The sequence below is a fragment of the Budorcas taxicolor genome, chromosome 3 (assembly GCF_023091745.1).
Source record: "Budorcas taxicolor isolate Tak-1 chromosome 3, Takin1.1, whole genome shotgun sequence".
Classification (NCBI taxonomy): domain Eukaryota; kingdom Metazoa; phylum Chordata; class Mammalia; order Artiodactyla; family Bovidae; genus Budorcas; species Budorcas taxicolor.
This window is the reverse complement of record NC_068912.1, coordinates 8,692,434-8,720,249: the sequence shown is the minus strand read 5'-3', so window position 1 is coordinate 8,720,249 and position 27,816 is coordinate 8,692,434. Positions and strand designations below refer to the sequence as shown.

Here is a 27,816-nt window from a genome sequence, read left to right as displayed (position 1 = left end):
GCTCAGTTACTCATTATACAACTTAGGGCAATCTAGACCTCCAGTCTGACTTTTATTACTTTGTCTAGTGTTCTTTCTACCTTACTGTTGTTGCCTCGAAACAGGGAAGAGCTTCAGAAACAATTTGAGCAATGATTACATTTAGGGGGAGACATGTATAGTGCATTTAGAAAGGGACAGCACTAACTGGATAAGTTCTGGTTTGTTAAAAACAAGGCAACTACTGTTACTTTCTAGCTGTAGCATAAAGTGCTATTCCTGGGTTGGGAAAGAAATCTTTTCAGGGTTTCTGGTTTCACATGAAAGGCAAGGATAGATTAGATATCTACTCTTGTCCTATCTCAAATAAGGTTATGTAGTTGTGCAACCAGATTCTGTTAGGGCCTTGTGGAAAGTTTACATTGGTATTTGTCTGGGAAACAATAGCACTAGACAGAGAGTGCTGTAGATTCCAACCCACATCTGAAAACTCTTGCTGGGTAGCTGAGTGACTGGACCTAGCCTGGTGTGAGGAATGCGTGCCCTGCAACTTCAGAGTCACAATTACTTCAATTGATATAAAGAGATTTGTTCCCACTTCTTTCTTTCTGGGAGTCTTGGGTGCACAATGTCTGTATTTACCCCTTGCCTCCAAAGCTGGGAAGAGGGAAGAGCTGAAGGAAGTGTTGGTTGCATTCTTTTTCCTTCCAGTAGTGGGCCCTTCTAGTTTTCTAGTGTAAAACATAAGGTTCTGGAAATGTTTATGCCTCTAATATCAATGGTGTGAGGGACATCACGCACTTTTTTTAGAAGTGTTGGAACTTAACGTGATCTTGTATCCCCCACGGTACATAGTGGATATATGATAAACTTTTGTAGAATCTCAGTGTATTTTTAATTTTGGTCCCAGAGCTTCACTCTGATACCTTTCTTAAATAAAGATTTGATATAATGTGAGTTAAAGGGGTGTAGTGATCATGTGTTTTTCATGATACCATGTAAACACTGGATCAGAGCCTCTTTAGGTAGAATGGCTGGGCACATTTCAGTCTTGGACTTGAAAAGCAGTTCTGGTATTGATTGCTATTTAAAAAATAGCATTTTAGTGGAAAGCTTGTGCATCTTCTTCAAGTACCTTTTCATGTGGATGGCAGAGAAATCTGCATTCTCATATATTTTGCATTATTGTATGATGGCCTTTTTCACTTCAGGTTCATCTGGGTTGTGTAGAACCTGATGGTTGTTCCTAAAATAACAGTTTAATACTTAGGACCCTCACTCTTCAACCCCCTGTTCTTTGAACCTTTTAAATTCATCCATTTGCACAGGTGTCTGCTTTAGCTAAGCTGTATAGTACTTGGGGGGCTTCCCAGGGGGTGGTAGTGCTAAAAGAACCTGCCTGTGAATGCAGGAGATATAAAGAGATGTGGGTTCAGTCTCTGGGTGGGGAAGATCCCATGGAGGAGGGCATGGCAACCCACTCCAGTATTCTTGCCTGGAGAATCCCTTGGGCAGAGGAGCCTGGTGGACTGCAGTCCATAGGGTCGCAAAGAGTCAGACATGACTGAAGCGACTTAGCACACAGCACGCACGTAGTTCTTGGTGTTGGCAGTAGCTTATTCTGTCCCTCTGCCTTTCCCCCCCACCCCCCGCCCCTAGAAAAAACCCTGTCTTTTAACCATCACCTCTTTTAAGACCTAGCTTGAAAAAAATTGCTTTCTGTATTTCTTTTTTTGGCTGCCCCTTGTGGCATGTAGGATCCTGGTTCCCTAACCAGGGATTGAACCTGTGCCTCTTACATTGGGAGCATGGTGTCTCAACCACTGCACCACCAGAGAAGTCCCACTTTCTCTATTTCTTTTTTGAGTATTAATCAGCTCTGGTTATTCTTTTACCTTGTATTATTTGTGTTTAACTAAAACCTTACTTTGCATTTGAAAATAATGTTTGGGATTATTCTCAAGTTATTAAAGTTGTAGCTTTCCAACTAGAAGAAAAATCTCAAAATCCTGATACTGTCATTGTTTTCATCTTATTCTTAATTTTCCCCTCCACCCTAAAGTCTTACACAGTACAAAAACAGAGAAGTTGATACACTAAAGTTGGTCTCTAAATGTTTATTGACTGTTGGTTCTCTTATCTTGCAGACATGTTGGCCGTCACTGCCTCCGTGCCTACCTTAGTCCTCAGCTCTGTATCAGAAAGTAAGTTCCTAAATCTGTGGAGATGATGATTATTTAAACTTTTTCTCATCAGAGAAAAGCAGTAGGTTTTTGACTGAGATTTTGGGGATATGTATGGAAGCAGGTCATTGTAGATGGTTGGCTGAAAATTTAGTGACCGTGGTCTCTATTTTTCTTATCTGGTCGTAGAAGAAAGAAGGAATTTGAATATATCTTTGGTCTTTTCTTAATTTTCCTCACTTTTAGCTTTTCTGCTATTTTTAACTTCATTTATTTGCTCCATTTTTTGGTTCCTTTCTTGATATTTAATTCTCTTCTGTCTAGTCTTTCTTCCTTTTGTACTTCCTTTTGCTTGTAACCTTTAATTTTGGGCAGCTCCCAGGAGTTAAATCTGTTTCTTCTTACAGTATTCATTTCTAGTCTGTTGACCTCAACAGTTGCCTCTGTATGGTTTTCTTTTGTTATAAAAAACTTAAAAATATTTATTTATTTATGGCCACACCCCACGGCATGTGGAACTTCCCTGACCAGGGATTGAACCCATGCACCTGCATTGGAAGGTCGGAGTGTTAACTGGACTACCAGGGAAAAGTGAAAGAAAGTGAAGGTGAAGTTGCTCAGTCGTGTCTGACTCTTTGAGACTCTGTGGACTGTAGCCTACCAGGAATCCATCCATGGGATTCTCCAGGCAGGAAAACTGGAGTGGGTTACCATTTCCTTTTCCAGGGATCTTCCCGACCCAGGGATCGAACCCGGGTCTCTGGCATTGGAGGCAGACACTTTAACCTCTGAGCCACCAGGGAAGCCCAGGAAAGTACCCTTAACTTTTTTTTTACTTAGTTTATTTGTGTGTGTACTGCATCTCCGTTGCTGTGAGGGCTGCTCGCTGGTTGTGGCAAGCAGGGGCTCCTCTGGTTGCAGTGCAGGCGCATCTCACCGCAGTGGCTTCTCTCATCACAGAGCACAGGCTCTAGGGCATGAGGGTTTCAGTAGTTGCAGCATAACTTTTTCACTAATTTTTTTTATCCCACTTTAACTTTTAATTTTAGAAATATTTTGTACTTTTAGGGAGTTCCTTGGTTGCCTAGTGGTTAGGATTTCAGGCTTTCACTGTGGTCGCCTGGATTCAATCCCTGTTCCATGCATGCTGAGCAATGCAACTGGGGGAAAAAAGAAAAAAGAGTAGAAATATTTGGTACTTTCAGAAAAGTTGGAAAAATAGTACAAGGCAGTTCTACATACCGTTCACCTATATTCTCAGTTGTTAACGTTTTGCTGTGTTTACATATCACTATATTTTTGGTTGTGCCATATGAAATTATATTTTTGTAGCTCAAAACTTGTGTAATACAATTTAGTGTGGTTCAGCACAATTTAATTACTGTGATTTTCTCTGCATTCTTTGAGATTAAGTTGCAGATATCATGACCTCTTCTAAATACTTCTCCTAAGGGAATTCCTGGCGTTCTAGTAGTCAGGACTCTACACTTCCACTGCAGGAGCATGGGTTTGATCCCTTTTCAGGGAAATAAGATCTCACATATCTCACAGCACAGCAAAATAAACCCCAATTTCTCCTAAGAACAAGAACATTATTTTATAAAACACAAAATAATTATACAAATGCAGTTATGAAACTCAGGAAATTTAACTTTAACCTGATCTTACCTGATACACAGTCAATTTTCAGATTTTTCATTTGTGCCAAACAGTCTGTCTGTCCCCTATCCAGGATCTAATTAGGCTCACATATTATATTTAGTTGTCTTATTTCTGTAGTATCCTTTAATCTGGAACTTTTTCTTAGCCTTCTCTGTCTTTTATATGATTGACTTTTTTTCAAAAATACAGGTCAGTTATTTTTCAGAGTTTCTCTCAAGTTAGATTTGTCTGATTGTTTTCTAATGATTTAGGTTATGCATTTTTGGCAGGAGTAATAAATTAATGATGTTTTATCCTCAGTATATTACATCAGGGACATATCATGTCATTTGTCCCATTATCAGTGATTTTAACTTTGGCCATTTGAATACAGAAATGTTTGCTAAGTTTTTTCCTAGTATGGAGTCACTGTTTTTAACTTCTGTAATTTATAAGTAATATATAGGGAAATGTTTTTCTTGAGGGGGATGGATCATGTTTAATGTAGATACATAGTAAATTAAATTGTTGAACATAGCTGTCTAAGAATTGGCTTCAGCCTAGCCTCAGTTCAGTTCAGTCGCTCAGTCATGTCTAACTGTTTGCAACCCCATGGACTGCAGTACGCCAGGCTTCCCTGTCCATCACCAACTCCTGGAGCTTACCCAGACTCATGTCCATTGAGTTGGTGATGCCATCCAACCATCTCATCCTCTGTCGTCCCCTTTTCCTCCTGCCTTCAGTCTTTCCCAGCATCAGGATCTTTTCAAATCAGTCAGTTCTTCACATCAGGTGGCCAAAATATTGGAGTTTCAGCTTCAGCCTCAGTCCTTCCAATGAATATTCAGGACTGATTTCCTTTAGGATGGACTGGTTGGGTCTCCTTGCAGTCCAAGGGACTCTCAGGAGTCTTTTCCAACACCACAGTTCAAAAGCATCAATTCTACAGCGCTCAGCTTTCTTTATAGTCAACCTCTCACATCCATACATGACTACTGGAAAAACCATAGCTTTGACTAGATGGACCTTTGTTGGCAAAGTAATGTTTCTGCTTTTTAATATGCTGTCTAGGTTGGTCATAACTTTTCTTCCAAGGAGCAAGCGTCTTTGAATTTCATGGCTGCAGTCACCATCTGCAGTGATTTTGGAGCCCCCCAAAATAAAATCTCTCACTGTTTCCATTGTTTCCCCATCTGTTTGCCATGAAGTGATGGGACCAGATGCCGTGATCTTAGTTTTCTGAATGTTGAGTTTTAAGCCACCTGTTTCATTCTCTTCTTTTAGTTTCATCAGCCTAGCCTAGTGACAAGAAAAATCATGAAACTATTTAGAGGTACTGAACTGAATCTAGTTCTCAATTTTTGAGAACTTGGAAAGGAATCTTGAAGAGCTGGATGAGAGCAGGTGGTAATGTATGAGATATCACACATGACCTGGGTGATATGTAAATGGTTTTGAAATACTGTATTTGCCCCGCTGCCCAACAAGAACGTTGATCTTCCATTACTGTACTTGGGTGTTGGGGGATTGAAAAGAAGAGTTGCTCTCTAATATGACCTCATTGGGTGGTTGAGGTTATTAGTAGCTGAGTCATACTTGGCAGAAAGAGTGGACAGACATGTTTTCTTAATATATGGGTTCATCTAGCCCAGCTTACCTTTAACTTTTTTATTATGTAAAATTTTAAACCAAGTTTACTTTTAATCATTTAAACCTTTTGGTTTTATTTTAGTGCTGTTCCTTTGGGAACCACAGCCAAAGAAGAAATGGAGAGGTTCTGGAAGAAGAACACTAGTTCAAACCGCCCTTTGTCTCCCCATATCAGCATCTACAGGTAAGGGCTCTGGGACCAGTAGTAGCAGGTGAAAGTTCTGGAGGTAAGTCAAAATGTAATTCCTGGTAATTAAAAAAGATTATTTTGAAATCATTTCAGATTTGCATAAATATTGCAGAAATAGTGTGCTGTGTTACTGTATACCTTTATGCAGACTCCCAATGTGTTAACATGTCTGAATGAGTTTTAAAAAGTGCAGCCACGATGATACTCATTACTCCTGTGTTAGTTTTCTATTGCTGCTGTCATAAGCGATCACAAACTTGGTAACTGAAAATAACACATTTATTATCTTACAGTCCTGTAGTTCAGAGTCTGGCTTAGGTCTTACAGGGCTAAAATTAAGGTGTTGGCAGGGCTGCATTCATTTCTGGAGGCTCTGGGAGAGAATCTGTTTTGTTACTTTTTCCACCTTCTGAAGGCTGTTCTGAATTCCTTGGCTTGGAACCTGTTTCCTCCATCTTCAAAACCAGCAGTGGTATGTCAGGTTCTCCCATCATATCACTTTGAACTTGCTTCATTGTCACATTTCTTCCCTGACTCCCTCCTTCTGCCAGCTCCTTCCACTTTTAAGGACCTTTTGTATTAATTATATTGGGCCCATCCAGATAATCCAGGATAGCCTTCTTATCTTAAGGTGAGGTTATTAGCAACTTTAATTTCACTTGTAACCTTAATTCCCCTTTGCTTTTTAAAATAGTCACAAGTTTCAGGAATTAGAATGTGGACATCTTTCTGCCTGCTGCAGTCCCTTAATACTTAGTGTATGTTTCTTAAATTTGAGGAAACTCTCCATACTACTGCCATCACAGTCAGAAAATTAACATTGATCTTGTGTTAATCACCTAATCCTCAGATCCCATTCAGATTTTACCAGTTGTCCCAAAAATGTCCTTTATAGGTCCAGGATCCAACTGAGGATCATGTATTACATTTAGTTGTTTAACTACTTAGAATTAGCACAAACTCCACAGGTAGGGGTTCGGTCCCACAAGACTGCCTCCCACTTCAGATGCCAGTCCCAAACCCCAGCTTTTTACTTGTACTTCTAACTGAAAGTGTTAGTTGCTCAGTTGTGTCTGACTGTTCACGACCCCATGGACTGTAGCCTGCCAGGCTCCTCGGTCCATGAGATTCTTTAGGCAAGAATACTGGAGTGGGGAGCCATTCCCTTCTCCAGGGGTTCTTCCTGACCCAGGGATCGAATGCGTGTCTCTTAATGTCTGCTGCATTGGCAGGCAGGTTTTTTACCACTAGCGCCACCTGGTACTTCTAACTAACCAACTATAAATCAGTAGTTCTCACAACCTCCTCCTTGGGTTCAGTAATTTGTTTAAATGGCTCAAGAAATTTGGAAACATTTACTTAAGTTTACTATGATTATAAAGGATATTACAGATGATACAGATGAATAGCCAGGTGCCCTTTTAGGTCCTTCTGTGTCTAGAAGGATCCTGAGCACAGGAGCTTCTGTCTCCATGGAGTTGGGGTGCTTATCCTTCTGATATGTGGATGTATTTACCAATCTGAAAACTTCCCAAACCCTGTACTTTGGCAGTTTTTATGGAGGCTTCATCATGTAGCTATGATCAGTTATTAACTTAATCTCTAGCCCTTCCCTCCCTGGATGGAGGTGGGTGGGGCAGAAAGGTCCAAGCTTCTGGTCACAGGTTAGTCTTTCTGGCAACCAGCCCCCATCCAGAGTTCCAGAGTTACCTCCTTAGAACAGAGATCACTCTTACTTCCCAGGAAATTCTAAGGGATTTAGGAACTGGGTATTGGGAACCAGAGTCAAAGACCAAATAAAAAGATCCTCCTAGCACCCGTATCAGTGAGGAGATTGATAAGGGTTCAGAAACAGATATGTTTTATACACACACACACACACACCCTCCCCCCCCACCACATTACTTCACAATTCTTATTTTGCCCAGAGTTACACTGTTACAGTGTACACTGTTTTATCAGTTACACTGTTAAATCGGTTACATCTGATTTATTTTGACTGATCTATTTTGATGTTCAGATTGTCCCAGACTTGGCTGGTGGAAATTTTTCAAGATGACTCCTGTGAAACCAAGATCTGGGTGCTAGATGTGCTCACTGCTAACAGGATATCATTGCTTCTAGACTTTTTCTAACAGAGCTATGATATATACGTACAAACACACACACACAAACATACATGTACATGTGTATATATAAGTATATACATATATGTACATCTATTTCTGTTAATTGGTTGTCCTCAGAAGTAGCATTGATGGCTGTTATGCTAGTGTCTTCCCAAAAAAACTCCTAACCCAGCAAAGCATCTTGAGTTCTGTTACCGTATTTTCTTGAGTTCCTGCCAGGGAAGCTGGTCATTTTTTAACCACCTCCACAAATACCACAACCCTTCAGATTTTTTCCAAACTAGATTCCTGAAATAATTCTGATTGTAGAAATTGGACAGTCTACTAAAACAGAAGATGAATAAGTGATCTCAATCTTTGCTACTTTATGGCAAAACTTTTTTTAAGAGATGAAAGATTTGGGAGAGGATTATAATGAAGAAGAACTTGTCAAATTATCTTGAGTTTATATTTAAAGCTCTGGCCTTTTTTCACAAGTCATATTAACAAATGATAATAAGGTAGTGGGATGAGACTTAAACTACTTTGCTCTTCTGATGATGAAACTCTAGACATACTCATGGAAAAAAAAAGAAATAGCAGGAAACATGGGGCTGTCTATCTGAGATATTTGGAGTCATATTTTCTGTTACTAACTTTTATAAATTTTTGGAGGTAGCATGGAAATAATATGGTTGTTAGCCTTTCTGAAGTATTCTTTATCTCTTAGTAAATTGTCATTATCAAAGCAAAAGTATATATAGGGAATTACATTTTCAGGAAAACAAGTCATTTTAAAAGATGTTAGAAAAATATTTTAAAAATTTATAGTTGGAAGAGTTCTTAGATTTTAATTTAATTTTCAACCACATTGGTTCTAAGAGTGCTGCTTGGGGCTTGGGGTACTCCATTAAGTATCACAGCTACCCACTTCTGTGGGTGGTTGTGTGGGGGTGGCCAACATGCAGATGGTACTGTAGGCCCTTAGATCTGGCTATAACCAAAGCAGCTTGACTTTAAGGATTTTGCTTTTGAAGGAAGGGTGCTACTCAAAAAAAGAAAAACGTTTAAAAGCCACAAATGAGTAAATTTCCTCTGCAATATTTTCATAAACAAATGTCTACTTATGCTTGCATGCCTCCAGTGACAAGAAACTCACATCACCATTTTCCAGTTTGGAAATTTCTCTTATTATCAGAAAGACCCTTATTTTATTGAACTTACTGTAACTTGTTTCTTCTGCACAGTGGTTCTAGTTCTACCATAAACTATATAAAATAGATCTAAGCCTTTTTTTTTTTTCCCTCTGATGACCTTTTTTTGATGTTGAACGTCTTTTCATGTGTTTACTGGCCACCTGTGTATCTTCTTTAGAGAAATGAATATTCAAGCCCTATGTTCATTTTTATATTGGGTTGCCTTTTAACCTTGTTTAAAATTTGTGGTAAAATATACATAACAAAATTTACCAGTTTATTGATCTATTGATTTTTAAGTGTACAGTTCAGTGGCATTAAGTACATTCACGTTGTGCAACCATCCCTACTGTTCATCTCCAGAATCTTTTCATCTTCCTAAACCAAAACTCTGTACAATAATCCCCATTCCCCCGGCCCCTGGCAACCACCGTTTGAGCTTCCGTCTTTATAAATTTGACTACGCTGTATGTTGTGCTTAGTTACTCAGCTGTGTCTGACTCTTTGCGACCCCATGGACTGTAGCCCACCAGGGTTCTCTGTCCACGGGGATTCTGCAGGCAAGAATATTGCAGTGCGTTGCTGTTTCCTTCTCCAGGGGATCTTCCCAACTCGGGGATCGAACCCAGGTCTCCCACATTGCAGGTGGATTCTTTACCCTCTGAGCCACCAGGGACCTCATAAAGTAGAATCACATGATGTTTGTCCTTTTGTATCTGGCTTATTGCATCTGGCATAATGTTCTCAAGGTTAACCTGTGTTGAAGAATCTGTCAGAATTCCATTTCTTTTTAAGGCTGAATAATATCCCATTGTACATATTTACCACATTTTGCTTATCCATTCATTTGGACTGTTTCTATCTTTTGGCTATTGTGAATAATGCTGCTATGAACATGGACACACAGATATCTCTCTGAACCTCTGCTTTGAATTCTTTGGGGCTATCTCCTAGAAGTGGCATTGCTGGATTATGTAAATTCTGTGCTTAGCTTTTTCAGACAACAGTGTATTGGCCATAGGGGCAGTAGTGCTGTTTGCATTTCCACCAGCAGTGTGCACAAGGGCTCCAGGTGTTCCACATCCCCACCAACACTTGTGATTCCCTGTTTCTGTTGTTGTTTTAATAATAACCATCCTAATGAATGTGAAGACGTATTTCATTGTGATTTCGATGTGCGTTTCTCTGATGATTGGTGATGTTGAACATCTTTTCATATATTTACTGGCCATTTATATATCTTCTTTGCTTTTTGCTTTTTTGATAGTATTGTTTACAGTATGATTGTTAGATCACTTGCTGAAATTCACATATCCTGTGTCTCTAGCTTTTTATTGGTTAATATTCTAACAGTCAAAAAAAGGGAAAAAAATTAGCACTCTTCAAATCAGATGTTTGTTAATTGCTCAGTGTGCCTAGTATTTTTTTTGAAGTTGAAATACAAAGGTGAATAAGATATAACCTGTGTTGAAAAGGATCTCAGTGTTTCCTGAAAAAAAAAAGTTCCTAAAGAAAATCTTACTGGCTTCTAGTCATCACTTTTCTCTAACTGAGTTAAATCAGTCTTGATTTTCTGTGCTAGACTCTTACATAATGTTCAGAGGGAAATAGTGGGGGTGACCTATTAGTCTCTGCCCCATGATTTCTGAGGCCTCAACGAGAAAACACAAACTGGGGTGAAATAATTTGAAGATTCGTTTACTCACATGTTTTGGATTGATTCTGGCTTTTAGAGGGGCCTTTGTTTTCTCTCTGCATGGATCTTTCTACTTGGTCTCTTTGCATAGACTTATTTCAGGCTTCCTTACAGCATGAGAGAAGGATGAAGGGATGGAAGGAGCGCAAGTGATTTGGAAGTCATGCAGTGCCAGATGTGCTGTGCTCTGCATCTTGAGGCAGTCAGTCATGAAGTCCTGCCCAGAGTCAAGGAGCTAAATATAAATACGGTGTGATGAGGAGTGACAAGATGCTAGATCATATGGGACTAGAAATACTATCATGATTATTTAGAAAATAAAATTTCCTTTAGCAGCTTGGTACTAGGCTAACCAGTCTATGATTTTAACCATTTTTTAAAGTTAGGTTAACATTTGATTTCATATCACTCCCATTTTCCATTTCAGTATTTCTTAACAATTACAAGATCAATGGTTATATTTCATGTGTTAGCTCTTGGGATTTAATTCATCTGGCCAGGAGTCCTAAGTGCATTTGGAATGCTAAGTAATGTCTTATAATTTCCCTGCTTTTTTCCCCCCAGTTCTCTCAAATCAATATTTGTTCTGCCTTTTTTAGTCTGATAATCATTCTCTTTGACAAATAAAGTAGTTGAGCAATCTGCTTTGCACTCTGTCATCTATTAACATAAAATTGTCAACCCCAGTTAGGAGGCTTTCTTTCCCTGAGTACAATCTTAAAAGCCCCTTTTTGTTGTCCTTGACATTTTTGCAAGCCTCAGCTCATTCTGGGTTTTAGTCTCCTGATTCTTCTGATCAAATTATGCCATTGTTCTCTGATTGTCCTTTGTTATGAGGCTCTTCTTCTGCCTTTTATATTTATCTTGTTAGTCTGAGTTGATCTAGAGTGGTGTCTGGCTAGTTTTCTTGGTTTCTTTAGACATTCTTTTTTTTTTTAATACTGTGACCGGTTTTTAACATAGAGTTTTTTTTACAGAGACATTTATTACACTTATTATTGTGACCATTTTTATTATACAGACATTATTTATTACACTTATTATTGTGACCATTTTTATTACATAGAATTTCTTTTCATGATCTTTTCAATCTGCTGGAATTCCTTTCATTTGGAGTGTGGATTATGTAGTCTGATTATGCTCAACATTCTCTATCTAAGCTGACTTTCCAGGATGAATGTTAACTTTATCCAAAGATGCCTGTTCTTTCCATTTCTCTCTTGAGCAAGAGAACTAGGTCCAGATTATATAAGTATTGGTTAGCCTTCTAAGGAAAAGCATTGGCAGACAGACAGATGAGAACATGATTTTTAAAAGGGTTTGATGATGGAGTGTTTCAAAACACCTGTGGATTTAAGAAATATATACTAAATCCAGCAAAATTAGATTTTAAATTTGAGATAAGTAATTTACTAGGGAGTGAACGATATGCTCAATTTGGATATTTTTGGTTCTATGATAATAAAGTTCATGGATGACTATGTTATATGAAACAGTAGATAAATAAAACTCAAGTTTTCTTCTACTTCTGTCTTACTACTGGAGGAAAGGAAGGACCCAGATGGTTGTATTCTAGTGTTTATTTTCTAACTGTATGCAACTTTAACTGATGTTTTTGACCCATGTTCTTTCTTTTATGAAAGGAATTTGAGTCTTAATTAATTTCTCTGTTAGTGATGCAGTCTAGAAAGGGGGGGGACTTCTTAAATAAATCATTTTCTTACTTTTAAACTGGAGAGTGGAAACACAGGAATATGAAAGCTGTTTGGTTTTGCTTTGTGATAAATAGTTGCCTATTTCCAAAGTAGTTTATATTTTCTTTTCCAAGATAGATTCTCTACAATGGTGTCCTCTATTACTCTTATAAATTGCCTTTGTGTGTTTCTTTTCAGCTGGTCTCTTCCCATGGCGATGTCCATTTGCCACCGTGGCACTGGTATTGCCTTGAGTGCAGGTATGTATGTGTGTTTTTTTCTGCATATGAACACACAAACGCATACACACATTATTTCTTTGAAAAACTTTGCTATTTCTGTAGCTCTTGATAGTGCCTCTTTTGCAACTCAGCAGCTTGATTTAGAGAAAACGATAAGTCCATTGAAGCTTATTGTTTATTCATTTCTTTAACTGTTAATTATGAGTTCTCACAAAGCTCAGGTTCTTTTCTTAACCAGTTTTTTTTTTTCTTTTAAAAAAATTTTTCTTATTTTTTCTTATCCAGTTTTTAAACTATTCCTAGCATGTCCTGATATTATATTTATTGACATTACAGAGAACAGATAACAAAAATATAATGGAGATAGCCTGGCTGACTGAACATTGACCAAACACAGTCCAAGGTTAATCATCAACCTTATTCTTTCAGAAAATCTGTTTTAACACCCATTTTTCATCACTTGGAATTGATCAAGTACAGAAATACTAACTCATTCTCCAATCTCAAAAGACCCTGGTAACAAACCACAATTTCTGTTTGTTTATTAATATAATATGAAATACAGCTGCAGCATTTGTTTTTCGTAATATCCTTTGGGGCCCCTCCTAGTCTTCCACAGAGTATGTTTTTACTGAAGTGGTCATCAGCAGGACTAGTGGCTCAAGTATAGGGATCCTGCATTTAGGAAGCTACTGCTGAGACAGTGGAGAAATTATCTAAAACTAAGTCTGTGATTCAAAATTAGATTAGTTTTGTTGGTAATCAAGTAAGGATAGGAACTCCTATCTTAAGATCCAATGTTATTATTCCTGTGTTACCTTTTCTTTGGTTGGTAAAGTAATAACAGAATCCAGGTATAAGGATGATTGGTGTTGTCTGAGAATCTGTACAGTTCCTGATTTTTAACATACTTGCATGTAAATAATAGGATAAATTTTAGGATTAGCCTATTCTAACTATGAATTCATAGTTACTTTATTTTTTCTTACTTAGAATCTTATAACTTTTAGATTGATGCTTTTTGCTTAGTTTGGTGGTGTTTATGAACAGATTCAGTCCTGAAAATCATTGGAAGGACAAGAACAATTTATTTATTAGGCTATAGTTTCAATTATTGGGCTTCCCAGGTGGCTCAGTGGTAGAGTATCCGCCTCCTATTGTGGGAGACGTGGGTTTGATCCCTGGGTTGGCAAGATCCCCTGGATCTTGAATGGCAACCCATTCTAGTATTCTTGCCTGAAAAATTCCATGGATAGAGGGGCGCAGCTGGCTATAGTCCATGAGGTTGCATAGAGTAGGACAGGACTGAGTATGCACATAGTTCCATTATTATCTCAGTATATTTATCGCTACTGAATGAAAAAAGAGGGTATTGACTCTTTCATAGACTATAGTGTAAAGAAATATGAGTTTACTACGTATGGCTAAAGTTGTATGTATTTTTTTCACAGCTGAACTTAATAATTATTTTTTTCTGTTTTTACCCCTTTGAATGATCTTGTATTTTTTAGCATGTATACCCTTCTTCCCAAACCTTTCCCCTCAATTCCGTAACAGTAGCTGATTGCTGTAAAATAGTAGTTACCATGTTTCCCTTAAATTCTGAAAGTCCCTACTTCAAAACTGGAACAGATTTTTGCTAGGTGGATGATTTAGGCAACTTAGTTACCTCTCTAAGCCTCTGTTAATTCCTTGTTTTAAAATATTAATAATGCCTATTCCAGAGTTGATGGGATTTCAAGAAAATACACTCTGGATGTTGACTTAGGAAAACAGGGATGAGAAGCACGATAAATTTGATAGCAGTAGTCTCTTGGAAGATGGTATGTACTGGACCAAATGGCGAGAAGAATTGGATCATTTGACCTGAAATGAAGTCAGTCCCAGCAGCGGTGATCATTGCAATCTTGTGGCACTCCTCCAGTCTATTTTTCACACAACAGCAAGAACAATAAAAATCTCTTGAAGATAAATTGAATCAAGTCACACTTAGGATCTTCCTCTTACAGTATTTGCCTTTGCACTTATATTAAAATTCAACTGTCCACCGTGACCTAAAATGCTCTACCTGATCTGGCCCTTGCCTAAGTCATCCTGCCATTTCTCCCCTTGCTTACTCTGTTCTGGCCACACTTGTCTTTGAATTCTTTGGAACAGGTAAAACTCTTTCTCATACCAGAGTCATTGCATGTTTTATTCCCTTGGTCTGAAGTGCCCACTCCTACCTCTTGCTACAGAGTGTGTGGTTAGTTCCTTCTTATTTCGTAGATCTCCACAAAATTGGCAGCTCAGAGTATACTTTACTTACCACCATATCTAAAGTAGTAGCTCTGGTTTGTTTCTAGTTCTGTTATTAGTTTTCAGTTTCGCAACACTGTTCCTTCATAGTTCTTATTGCACTGTTTTTCACAGCTTTTTATAAATCTCTTTTATTAGACTGTAAACTCTTCAGAGAGTAGGACCTGCATCTACCTTATTTACCATTCATATCCTCTAGCACTCAGTGGGTGCTTCTGTGAGTGTCTTAGTCACTCAGTCGTGCCCAGCTCTGCAACTCCATGGACCATAGCCTGCCAGGCTCCTCTGTCCATGGTAAGAATACTGTCGTGAGTAGCCATTACCTTTTCCAGGGAATCTTCCCAACCCAGGGATCAAACCTGGGTCTCCTTAATTGCAGGCAGGTTCTTTACCTTCTCAGCCACCAGTGAAGCCCAGTAATGGAAACTGTTAACCTAATAAACAAACTGCTCTTGTCCTTCCAATGATTTTTAGGCTAAATGAATGCAACCATGTCAGTCACTTTGCTTATGGTGGTCAGTTCAGAAATGTTTGCTCCTCCTCAGTCAGTTCAGTCGCTCAGTCGTGTTCGACTCTTTGCGACCCCATGAACCACACACTCCAGGCCTCCCTGTCCATCACCAACTCCCAGAGTCCACCCAAACCCATGTCCATTGAGTTGGTGATGAGATCCAACCATCTCATCCTCTGTTGTCCCTTTCTCCTCCTGCCCTCAATCTTTCCCAGCATCAGGGTCTTTTCAAATGAGTCAGCTTTCCGCATCAGGTGGCCAAAGTTTTGGAGTTTCAGCTTCAACATCAGTCCTTCCAGTGAACACCCAGGACTAATCTCCTTTAGGATGGACTAGGTTGGATCTCCTTGCAGTCTCCTTGGGACTGTCAAGAGTCTTCTCCAACACCACAGTTCAAAAGCATTAATTCTTCGGCACTCAGCTTTCTTTATAGTCCCAACTCTCATATCCATACATGACCACAGGAAAAACCATAGCCTTGACTAGATGGATGTTTGTTGACAAAATAATGTCTGCTTTTAAATATGCTTTCTAGGTTGGTCATAACTTTCCTTCCAAGGAGTAAGCGTCTTTTAATTTCATGGCTGCAGTCACCATCTGCAGTGATTTTGGAGCCCAGAAAAATAAAGTCAGCCACTGTTTCCACATCTGTTTGCCATGAAGTGATGGGACCAGATGCCATGATCTTAGTTTTCTGAATGTTGCACTTTAAGCCAACTCTTGACTCTCCTCTTTCACTTTCATCAAGAGGCTCTTCAGTTCTTCTTCACTTTCTGCCATAAGAGTGGTGTCATCTGCATATCTGAGGTTATTGATATTTCTCCTGGCAATCTTAATTCCAGTTTGTGCTTCTTCCAGCCCAGCGTTTTTCATGATGTACTCTGCATATAAGTTAAATGAGCAGAGTGACAATATATAGCCTTGACGTACTCCTTTTCCTGTTTGGAGCCAGTTCCTCCTAACTTCTAATTAATCTTCTGTCACGCATTAGAAATTGGATAGTGATAAAAGCGTCTACCCTCAAGGGTAAAAGAGTCTAAGGAATAAGACAAATAAATATTTGTAATGCACTGGGATAATTTTTTAATAGAGATACGAGGTCCCAGAAATGAGACCAACTCTGCAGGAGATGGAGATCTTGAAAGAAGAACGGGTGGGAGAATTCATGAAACGGAGGGAGAGGAGGGTGTTCCGACAGAGAAGCCACCGGATGCAAAGGCACAGGGTTTGCAAAGCATCCAGAATCTTGGATGATGATAAGTAGATCTGCTTGTTTAAGAGCTGTGTTACGAAAGTGGCAGAAGATAAGGTTGGATAATGATAACTAGATCCACTTGTTTAAGAGTTGTGTTATGGAAAAAGTGGCAAAAGATAAGGCTGGGAAGTGTCCTGGACTGTAAAGGACTTTGACCACTGTGTCCAGAAGTTGGAACTTGATCCCATAAGAAATCAAAAAGGGTTTACATTCTCATTTGTTTCAGTAACAGAACAAACTGGGCTAGACAAATCCATGATTAGGTGTTTATTCATACTGTAGAGATTTTGTGGCTGATACTCTGAAGAGCATGTTGAACTAAAAAAGCATGATGATACTAGTTTGACTTTAAATAGAATTTATTGAGGAAGAACTTTACAAGCAGTTCTTTACAAGATGGAAAAAGAAGCCAGTAACACTTTTCCATTGCTTAGGTTCTGTAAGGGATTAAAATACTTGTGATTTTTCATAGCAACAGTGTAAAAACCTAGGTGAAATTAGGTAAATTCCTTGAAAATGGCAGGTAGCTGAAGCTGCAATGTGAATAAGACTGGGAAAGGGTAATCAAAATGCAACGTACAGCAATGAAATGAATGAATGCCGAACAACAGATATGTTAGAAGAACACAGCTGTAAATAAATTGTACAGTTAACTTAAATGGGAAGAAGAATGGTCCTGAGTGTTCTGGATAGTCTTTAAAAATAGGTCAGATTGAAAACCAGAACTTCAGTGAGAGGTCACTTGACTGTGTAGGCAAACCTGCTCAGGTAGTCACTCTTTTCTAGAAAAGCCAAAGAACCGCCAGATTATAGAGTGACTAATGGAACTCTGAGATCCCTGTTTTGTTTTTCTGGGCTTTTCCTGAGATGGGGCATGAGTTACTGATTCTCAGATGTGATGTGTTACACCCTGGTCATTCCCAACTGAGACAGTGTAGAGAAAAAGCACAAACTTTGGATATTTCTGAGTTCAGTTCCAACTTTGTCACTAACTAGCTACTATCTCATCACTTCCTTTTCTGCTTATAATGCCTAGCTAGGACTTTGAGAATTATATATATATAAAGTTGCAGCGGTAAACCAGGGTTCCCATGACCCCTTCCTCAGTTTTGATAATTTACTAGAAGAGCTCACCATAACTCAGGAAGACACTTTATTTAGACATACTGGTTTTCAAAATAAAATAAAAACCAATGGAGGAGATAACACAGGGTAAGGTATACAGGAACGGCGAGGAAAGTATGTGTGAAGCTTCCATGCCCTCTCTGGGTACACCACCCTCTTAGAACATCCTTGTGTTCAGTAACCTAGAAGCTGTCCAAATCCTATAGTTTATGGTGGCTTCAGTGCCTAGGCAAGATTGATTAATCCTTGGCCATTGGTCATTAGCTTGATCACCAGCCACTCCCAGGCGTGTGTATGTAGTGAGAGGAAGTGGGGAGTAGACAGGGAAGGGGAGGGATGTATGGGACTAAAAGTCCCAATCCTCAAATCATGCTTTGGTCTTCCTGGCAGCTAGCCCCCATCCTGAAGCTGTCTAGGCTCCCCCAGCTTCCAGCCATCTCATTAGTATACAAAAACCTCTGACTCCAAGAGTTTGGGAGCTGTATACCAGGATTTGGGGAAAAGACCACATGTGTATTTCTTATTGTGTCACAGCTTCAAACACAATATCAGTCAGTTAATTCAGTCACAGGTTGGCCAAAGCTCTCTCTTTACAAATGAAAAGTATGTGAGAAGAAATTAAGTATGGAATTTCCCAAGTCCTCTTCTTAATGTTTAGTTTACTGGGAAGCAGAAAATAAGACTGTCCTCCTAGAACCTTGTTCTAACAGCTAAACAATTTAAATTGGGAAAACAAAGACATTGACTGCCCCATCTAATCACTAAGAAAAATTAAATAGTGCTTTCTATTGACTGCCAAGACCAACTTCAGCCTACTTCTCTGCAGTTAAGTGCTGCAACACAAAGAACTGTGCATATTGTCAGTAAATCCTGTTGGCACTTCCAGAAGCTATTGTAAACTTTGATACTTCTTCCCAGTAAACCCCTATAGATATCACTGCAAAAGAAAATGAAAATATCTAAAAGGGGCTTGGTGAATCTGTTCAAATGATGATTAAAACTCAGGTTGGCAGCACCTGATTGTTGTTTTATCTAAAGTGTTGTCAAACTAATCTCATGATATACTCTGCCTGTCTGCCCCCCCTGCAGCCTCTAGGGGGTGGGGTGGCAGGAGTATTCATGCCCTGAGGGAAAGCAAAACATTTCTGAGAATTGTTTTCGAGTATCTAGGGTCTTCCTGGGCCAGGGGTTGAACCTGTGTCCTTTGCATTGGTAGCTAGATTCTTAACCACTGGATCACCAGGAAAGTCCTGGAATCTTTTTTCTAATATTTTCCATTTAAATTCATTTGGATGCAGAACCCATGGGTATGGAGCACTAACTGTATATAGCCTTCTAGTGGGTGTGAAGTGGCTTCTCGTAGTTTTGATTTGCATTTCCCTAGTGACTAATGGTATTGAGCATCTTTTCATATACTTATGGACCTTTTACTTCTTTGGAGAGAGACTTATTCACATCCTCTGCCCGTTTTTAAATTAGGTTGCCTTTTTATTGTTGAGCTGTAAGGGTCTTTAATATATTCTGTATTCAAGTCCCTTATCAGACATTACAATGTGCAAAAATTTTCTCTCATTGTATATGTTGTCTTTTTACTTTCTTGTTGGCATTGCTTGTAGCACAAAAGTTTTTTATTTTTTTCCATAGTATTTGTTGATTTATCAACACAAATTATTCCTTATTCCATTATTCTTATGTCATAGTTTCATAGTTCAGATTAGAGTTCAGTGACAAAACTTCCATGGAACTCAACCTAAAGAAATTCTTTACACTGTGAAATCACTTTGCACTCTGAAAGATACCAGCCTTCCTCATCTCCTCAAAAATCGTTCATGGAATCATAATTTCTATAGTAGTCTGCATATGCTTGCTTTCTTGCTTCAGCCACAGCAAACTTATAGAAAGCTGCCCCCCCGGAATACAGTGAATGCTCCAACAATCTGAAGTTTAGCCACAGTAATTATTCTCAGCATCAGTGTTCTTCCAGACTAACGGAGAAATGGATGGCCCCAAAAGGTGTTTAGTTTTGATGAACTCCAATTTATTATTTTGTTGCTTCTGGTTTGGTGTCGTATCTAAGAAACCACTGCTGATCCAAAGTCCTAAAGATTTACTCCTGTGTTTTTCTGGTTTTATGGTTTTGAGTCTTATATTTAGGTCTCTGATTCATTTTGAGTAAAATTTTTGTGTGGTAGAGATTTGATTGAATAAAAAAAAATTTTTTTCGGTCTTTTCCTTGAACTGAGTATAGTGTTTTTATTTTTTCTTACTGAGATGATACAGATACAGCAGAGGTGACGTCTAAAGTGGTGGGTAAAGTTTTTATAGAGAGCTATGTTGGATGAGGATTAAGATGCTAAAATATATATTGTAAATTTAACAGACTGGAGTCAGATTCCACGGAACCTTTCTCCTACACATGTGAACATTAGTTTAAATCTTCCCCATTTTAAATTGGTTTAGAATTGTGTGAAGTGCTAGGGGCTGTCATAGAAACAAGTTCTATGTGTTTTATTGGTTGTAGCTGATGGACCGCTGTGATGGGCTTACTTTGTTTCTCCTCAGGAGTCTCTCTTTTTGGCTTGTCGGCCCTCTTGGTCCCTGGGAGCTTTGAGTCTCATTTGGAATTTGTGAAGTCCCTGTGTTTGGGGCCAGCACTGATCCACACAGCCAAATTTGCACTTGTCTTCCCTCTCATGTATCACACCTGGAATGGGATCCGACACTTGGTAAGTTAATTGTAGACCTGTACATTTTCTAGGTGAAAGGAATGGAGAGGCTCAGATTCTTGTCCCTGGTCTGGGTTTAGTACTGTTCTTAAAGTTAGTTGTGCTGGATGTTTGCTCAAGGGCCTCTTGGACAAAGCTAAACTAGATTGCTTGGGCCCTGCCAGGCAGCACAGCTGGTGATGTAGCTGTGCACCGGACATACACCTGGCAGATGCTTTCAGGGTCTCCGTGAACTCTTCCAGTTTTAATAGGGTCATTACTAAAAGAGACCCCTGAAGCCAGGCCACATATCTGGCATAGAAGGCATATTTATCAGACAGAAATTGTTACCTGTTGTGTCAGGCACTGTTGTAGACATTGGAGGTTCATTTATGAACTAGGTAACATAGTTACTGCTTTCAGTCTTGATCTTCCCATCAAGTCAGAGTGACAGATCTGGAGTCAAGTATACTGATTATTATTACCTTGATATTGGATTATGTTAACTGCTTTTGTTTTTTATTTGTTTTGAACTATTAGAATAGGACCAGCTTCAACAAGAAACCGAGTCTCTAGGATCTCAGTATTGGGTTTAGAAATCTTTTGACAGCCTAAACTCTGTCCAAGTTGCCTCTTACATGAGCTTGGGGTCAGTTCAAACTGGTGTCCCCTTCTTTTTTTAAGGAATCAAACCTGCCCTAGCTCAGGGATCAATCTCTCCTACAGCACTTTAAGGTTGATATTTTGTGGTCTCCCTACCCCTGGTCTTGCTTCCTTTGTCAGGAAGATAATTACAGCTTCCTTCTTTATGGTTTTCCATTCTCTGTCACCCTGAGCCATCTGTTAGTTGGATGTTGTTGCCTTAACTTGACCTTTTGTAACTTCCACATTAGAGCCTAGAGACAAGCACTTTGTGAATTTTAGTCTGGTCCAATAGACAGTTCAATGGAATCAGAAAAGTGAGAGACTAAATGACCTATTAAATTAAGTGTATCTATAACTGTTCCCTGGGGCAGTGTTCAGTTTGATTCAAAATGACTTCACTTCCCTCAGGGGAAGGGGAGAGAGAGGGAGAGCATTTCCATTAATGACTTCTTATTCCACGGAACAAAGCTCTCCAATAAAATCAGCTGATCAGCTTCCTCTGTTGGCATCCTGGCTCAGGCAGGGACTTGCCATATATTTGCTTTTGTCTCAGAGTGGGAGGAGGGAAGGGGAAGAGATTTTATAAAATGTCAGAACTCAGTCAGGGCTTTTCTTAAGCCCTTAAATCTGCTTTTGTTTGTTCTTCTAGCAAGTCCTGGCTCTGAGTGTGGGACAGGATTTTGTTCTCTGTGACAGTCCATAGTTCTTACACTCTGAGCTTGACAGTTGGGCTGCCAGAAGATCTAACAAGGCTCTATCCCCTGGTGGTCTGGTGGCTAGGATTCCTGGTTTTCATCCAGGCTATCCAGGTTCAGTTCCTGGGAAGAGAGCTAAGATCTTTCTCTAGGACTGCTCACTGCTGTCTCTCCAAGATCACATCCAGAACTTTCCCTGTATATTCATATTCATGTAAATGCATATCTACCCTTACATTAAAAGAAAAAAAAATCTAATGGAGTGGAGGGTAGAATTGATGAAAGAGAGTAGGAAGTGACAGGGTCTCTGATATGCTAGAGAATATCCCCCTATCACCACCACCCAGTAGGACTCAACTTTTCTGTAAAGCATTGTACCTTTATTTTTTTTGAAAGCACTGTGCCCCATGAATAGTATGAAAAGGCAAAAAGATATGACACTGAAAGATGAACTCCCCAGGTTGGTAGGTGCCCAATACGCTACTGGAGAACAGGGTAGAAATAACTCCAGAAAGAATGAAGACAGAGCCAAAGCAAAAACAACACCCAGCTGTAGGTGAGACTGGTGATGGAAGTAAAGTCCATTGCTGTAAAGAACAATACTGGACTGTTAGGTCCATGAATCAAGGTAAATTAGAAGTGGTCAAACAGGAGATGGCAAAAGTAAAGATCGACATTTCAGGAATCAGTGAACTAAAATGGACTGGAATGGGTGAATTTAATTCAAATGACCATTATGTTTCCTACTGTGGGCAAGAATCCCTTAGAAGAAATGGAACAGCCCTCATAGTCAACCAAAAGAGTCTGAAATGCGGTACTTGGATGCAGTCTCAAAAATGACAGAATGATCTCTTCATTTCCAAGGCAAACCATTCAGTATCATAGTAATCCAAGTCTATGCCCCCACCAGTAATGCTGAAGAAGCTGAAGTTGAACCGTTCTATGAAGACCTACGAGACCTTCTAGAATTAACACACAAAAAAGATGTCCTTTTCATCATAGGGGACTGGAATGCAAAAGTAGGAATTCAAGAGATACTTTGAGTAACAGGCAAATTTGGCCTTGGAGTACAAAATGAAGCAGGGCAAAGGCTAACAGAGTTTTGCCAAGAGAACGCACTGGTCATAGCAAACACCTACTTCCAATAACTTAAGAGAAGACTCTACACATGGACATCACCAGATGGTCAGTACCAAAATCAGATTGATTCTATTCTTTGCAGCCAAAGACGGAGAAGCTCTATACAGTCAGCACACACAAGACCGGGAGCTGACTGTGGCTCAGATTATGAACTCCTTATCGCCAAATTCAGACTTTAATTGAAGAAAGTGGGGAAAACCACTAGACCATTCAGGTATGACCTAAATCAAATCCCCATGATTATACAGTGGAAGTGAGAAATAGATTTAAGGGACTAGATCTGATAAGACAGAGTGCCTGATGAACTATGGATGGAGATTCGTGACATTGTACAGGAGACAGGGATCAAGACCATCCCCATGGAAAAGAAATGCAAAAAAGCAAAATGGCTGAGGAGGCCTTACAAATAGCTGAGAAAAGACGAGAAGCTAAAGGCAAAGGAGAAAAGGAAAGATATACCCATCTGAATGCAGAGCTCCAAAGAATAGCAAGAAGAGATAAGAAAGCCTAAATGATCAGTGCAAAGATATAGAGGAAAACAATAGACTGGGAAAGGCTAGAGATCTTGATCTCTTCAAGAAAATTGGAGATACCAGGGGAACATTCATGCAAAGATGAGCACAATAAAGGACAGAAACCATGTGGACCTAACAGAAGCAGAAGATATTAAGAAGAGGTGGCAAGAATACACAGGAGAACTGTACAAAAGGGATCTTCATGACCCAGATAACCACGATTCTGTGATCACTCACCTAGTGCCAGACATCCTGGAGTGCAAAGTCAAGTGGGCCTTAGGAAGCATCACTATCAACAAAGCTAGTGGAGGTGATGGAATAGTTGAGCTATTTAAAATCGTAAAAGATGATGCTATGAAAGGGCTGTACTCAATATGCCAGCAAATTTGGAAAACTCAGCAGTGGCCACAGGACTGGAAAAGGTCAGTTTTCATTCCAATCCACAAGAAAGGCAATGCCAAAGAACGTTCAAATTACTGCACAATTGCATTCATCTTACATGCAAGCAAAGTAATGCTCAAAATTCTCCAAGCCAGGCTTCAGTAGTACATGAACCAAGAACTTCCAGATGTTCAGACTGGATTTAGGAAAGGTAGGGGAACCAGAGATCAAATTGCCAACATCCATTGGATCATCAAAAAAGCGAGAGAGTTAGAGAAAAACATCTACTTCTGCTTCATTGACTGTGTCAAAGTCTTTGTGTGGATCACAGCAAACTGTGGAAAATTCTGAAAGAGATGGGAATACCAGACCACTTGACTGGCCTCCTGAGAAATCTGCATGCAGGTCAAGAAACAACAGTTAGAATCAGACATGAACAATAGACTGGTTCCAAATTGTAGAAGGAGTATGTCACGGCTGTATATTGTCGCCCTGTTTATTTAACTTATATGCAGAGTACATCATGAGAAATGCTGGGCTGGATGAAGCACAAGCTGGAATCAGAATTTCTGGGAGAAACATCAGTAACCTCAGACAGGCAGATGACACCACCCTTATGGCAGAAAGTGAAGAGGAACTAAAGAGCCTCTTGATGAAAGTGAAAGAAAAGAGTGAAGAAGCTGGCTTAAAACTTAACATTCAGAAAACTAAGATCATGGCATCTGATCTCATCACTTCATGACAAATAGACGGGGAAACAGTGGAAACAGTTAGAGGCTATTTTCTTGGGCTCCAGAATCACTGCAGATGGTGACTGCTGCCATGAAATTAAAAGACGCTTGCTCCTTGGAAGAAAAGCTATGACCAACCTAGACAGCATATTAAAAAGCAGAGACATTACTTCACCAACAGAGGTCTGTCTAGTCGAAGCTATGGTTTTTCCAATAGTCGTGTATAGATGTGAGAGTTGGACCATAAAGAAAGCTGAGCACTAAATAATTGATGCTTTTGAACTGTGGTGTTGGAGAAGACTCTTGAGAGTCCCTTGGACTGCAAGGAGATCCAACCAGTCTATCGTAAAGGAAGTCATTCCTGAATATTCATTGAAATCCTGAAGCTGAAACTCCAATACTTTGGGCCACCTGATGCGAAGAACTGACTCATTTCCCACCCTGATGCTGAAAAAGATTGAAGGTGGGAGAAGGGGACGACAGAGGATGAGATGGTTGGATGGCATCACTGACTCGATGGATATGAGTTTGAGCAAGCTTTGGTAGTTGGTGATGGACAGGGAGGCCTGGCGTGCTGCAGGCCATGGGGCTGCAAAGGGCTGGACTCGACTGAGCAACTGAACTGCACTGTTCCTTTATAAGCAAGCAACTGTTTATCTTTTTGACTCCTCATCTTATCTAGGTAGAAGCTGTTTGACACCTGAGGTAGGGACATCTTCTCATCTTGAGTTTCTTCCAGGCTCTAATTTTTCTCTGAAGCATTCTTAAAGTGTGGGCTTATTTGTGTTGATGCAGTCGTGTGTGGAAAGTGTGAAACCTGAAGACTCTGCTTTTGCCCTAGGAGAGCTTTTAGAATACGATACGTTGATATCCCTAGGGCACAAGAGAGTCTAAATCAGTGTTTTTTAAACTGTGTTTTTTGACTCAGTGGGTAGAAAATGTATTTAGTGGGTTGCTACCAACAAAAAAGAACTTTAAATAGAATATACCATACAGAATATAACACAGAAGGTGTTGATAAATATTGCATATTGTTTCATGAGCTTTTATATATAAAATATATATACACAGACATTGGGTACTAACTAAAAAGATATTTCTTAGTGGTGGGGGCATGTCACCAGTCAAAACAAAATTGAGTCTAGATCCCAAGAGTAGTGTTTTTTTTGGCCATGCCTTGAGTCATGGGGGATTATTCCCCCACCAGGGATTGAACCGCCTGCATTCGAAATGTGGAGTCTTAACCGCTGGACCACCAGGGAATTCCCCAAAGAGTATTTTGTAAAAAAAATACTAGTTTCCCAATGGACAAATGTTGCTTCCCAAAGAGGATTCAGAGGTTGACTATATCTAAAAAACCATGTATTATATCCCCATGTTGGAGATTAATAGTGTGCATTAGTAAATTGTTTGAGAAGTCTTATATTTAAACAGTTGCCAAATTTATTTGACCTCAGAACTTTTTTTCCCCACATGTAACGCCTTTTAACATTCTGAGAAACTAGTTTTTGGAGAAACACACTTCAGAAAACCTTGATCTGGTTTTGTTGTCACAAGGGAAAGTTTTATCTATTTAGTCTGAAAGTTCTTACATATAGGGACTGAGGATCGATTCCCTTTACTGTCATTGGGATAAGAGGGTGGCAGGTACCGTATTGTGGGTTTCAAGGAAGGTAAAGGTCACAAATAAGGGAGAAGTGCTTTTCTCTAGAATCATGCTGAGAGAAATTACCTGTTTCTAAGTTGAGTTCTTTTCTGAGAAAGGAGCTATGAGAGTGACCAGGACCCTGATTGCTGAAATTTTTTTTTTCTTATTTTTACAGATGTGGGACCTAGGAAAAGGCCTGACAATTTCCCAGCTACACCAGTCTGGAGTGGCTGTCCTGGTTCTTACTGTGTTGTCCTCTGTAGGGCTGGCTGCCATGTGAAGAGCCGAAGTTCCCAGTGTCGTCATCCTACAAATTATCACATTGACCTGTCTTCCTGTTTGTTACTCTTGTCTTTGGCCAGGCCAAAGTTATTCTCGTTTGTTTAGACCCTTCTTTGCTTGCAGGTCCCCTTGGAGCTCAGCAGTAGAGTACCTTACAGAACCATAACGGTGGGAAAGGGTCCACTTTTCCCCTTATTTCTAAGGATGGAATGACTGCAAAAACTCCCTTTTCTTGCCCCCGGCTTGCAGCCTACTCTGGGCTTGGGAGCCTTCCTTCTCTCTCCATGTTAGGCCTTGATTTATGCTGAGGGTCAGCCTTTGGCTCCTTCTTCCTGAGACAGTGGAAACAATGCCAGCTCTGTGGCCTCTGCCATGGGGACTGGGAGTGGGGATTCGGGTGCCACTGCCTGTGGGTTGCTGGCTCAAAGGACAATTCTGTCCATTGGTCAGAGCCCAGGGTCTTTAGCACCCACACAATGTGACTGGAAGGAGAGGGGGTGGGGGTGGAGGAGAATTAGCCTGTCCCAGCTAGCAGGAGATAAAAAGAGTTAAGTTGGCTCTTGGAGCAGGTCTTGGGGAGAAGATATATAGATTTTGATGCAAGAAGAAAATCCAGAAAATTATTGTTGACTCCATTACGGGTTATTTCTTTTCCTTGTGTTTCCAGAAAAACCAAACCTCTTACTGTCATGTTTTCTAATCCAGAATCACGTGACATCTTTTTCTGAAACTGAATTAAAATTATTATTTTTCCTTTGACTCTCATTGATACTTTGAGAAACCAAGACAGTGGCGACTGGGGAGGAGGAGCCAGTTTCCTCCCTGCCCTGTCTGGTCTCCCTCTGGTCTCCTCCTCTCAGGTGCTTGCGTCTCCCAATCCTACCTTCCTCAGGAGGGAAGCAAATTGTCCTTTTAAGTGAGCACTGGAAAAATTATCAGGGAATCAAACAGAAGTAGCTAGGGATTTAATATGCCGAAACCTCAGAGAAGAAAGTAGGAGAAAGGAAGTTAAGCTGTGGAGAGCTTTTAGTTTGTTATAAACTCCAGAATCCCACTGAGAACGGATTATAAGCCGCAAGGTACAGTTCAGCAAGTTAGAATCCAGTGGAACAATGGAGGGGATGGCCAAGGGACCATGAGCTAAGTATGTAAATCAGGGGAGGGGAGAGTGGAGGGTAGAAAGATTGTTGGAAACCTGGCAGACATTTATGGTGTTAGGGGAAAACTTGCTACTTTCCTAATCCATATAGGCCAGGCTTTTGGGTCCCTAGCTCCCTATGGTGGGAGTGCTGTTTTGGTAGTCTCT

The 27,816-nt window shown here is 39.8% G+C and overlaps 1 protein-coding gene across 2 annotated transcripts in view; it reads left to right on the top strand.

Annotated features, from left to right (window-relative positions):
• The window catches only part of SDHC (succinate dehydrogenase complex subunit C), a 30,400-nt gene extending 3,137 nt beyond the window's left edge, over positions 1–27,263 (top strand). Inside the window, exons 2-6 of one of the 2 annotated variants that reach the window (XM_052636903.1) lie at positions 2,127–2,183; positions 5,536–5,637; positions 12,536–12,597; positions 20,331–20,494; positions 26,404–27,263. In XM_052636903.1, the coding sequence (XP_052492863.1) occupies positions 2,127–2,183; positions 5,536–5,637; positions 12,536–12,597; positions 20,331–20,494; positions 26,404–26,508 (490 nt within the window). In that variant the 3' untranslated portion in view covers positions 26,509–27,263. The remainder of the gene's footprint in view (positions 1–2,126; positions 2,184–5,535; positions 5,638–12,535; positions 12,598–20,330; positions 20,495–26,403) is intronic. The other variant, XM_052636904.1, reaches the window with a different exon arrangement.
• The last annotated feature ends 553 nt before the right edge of the window (positions 27,264–27,816 follow it).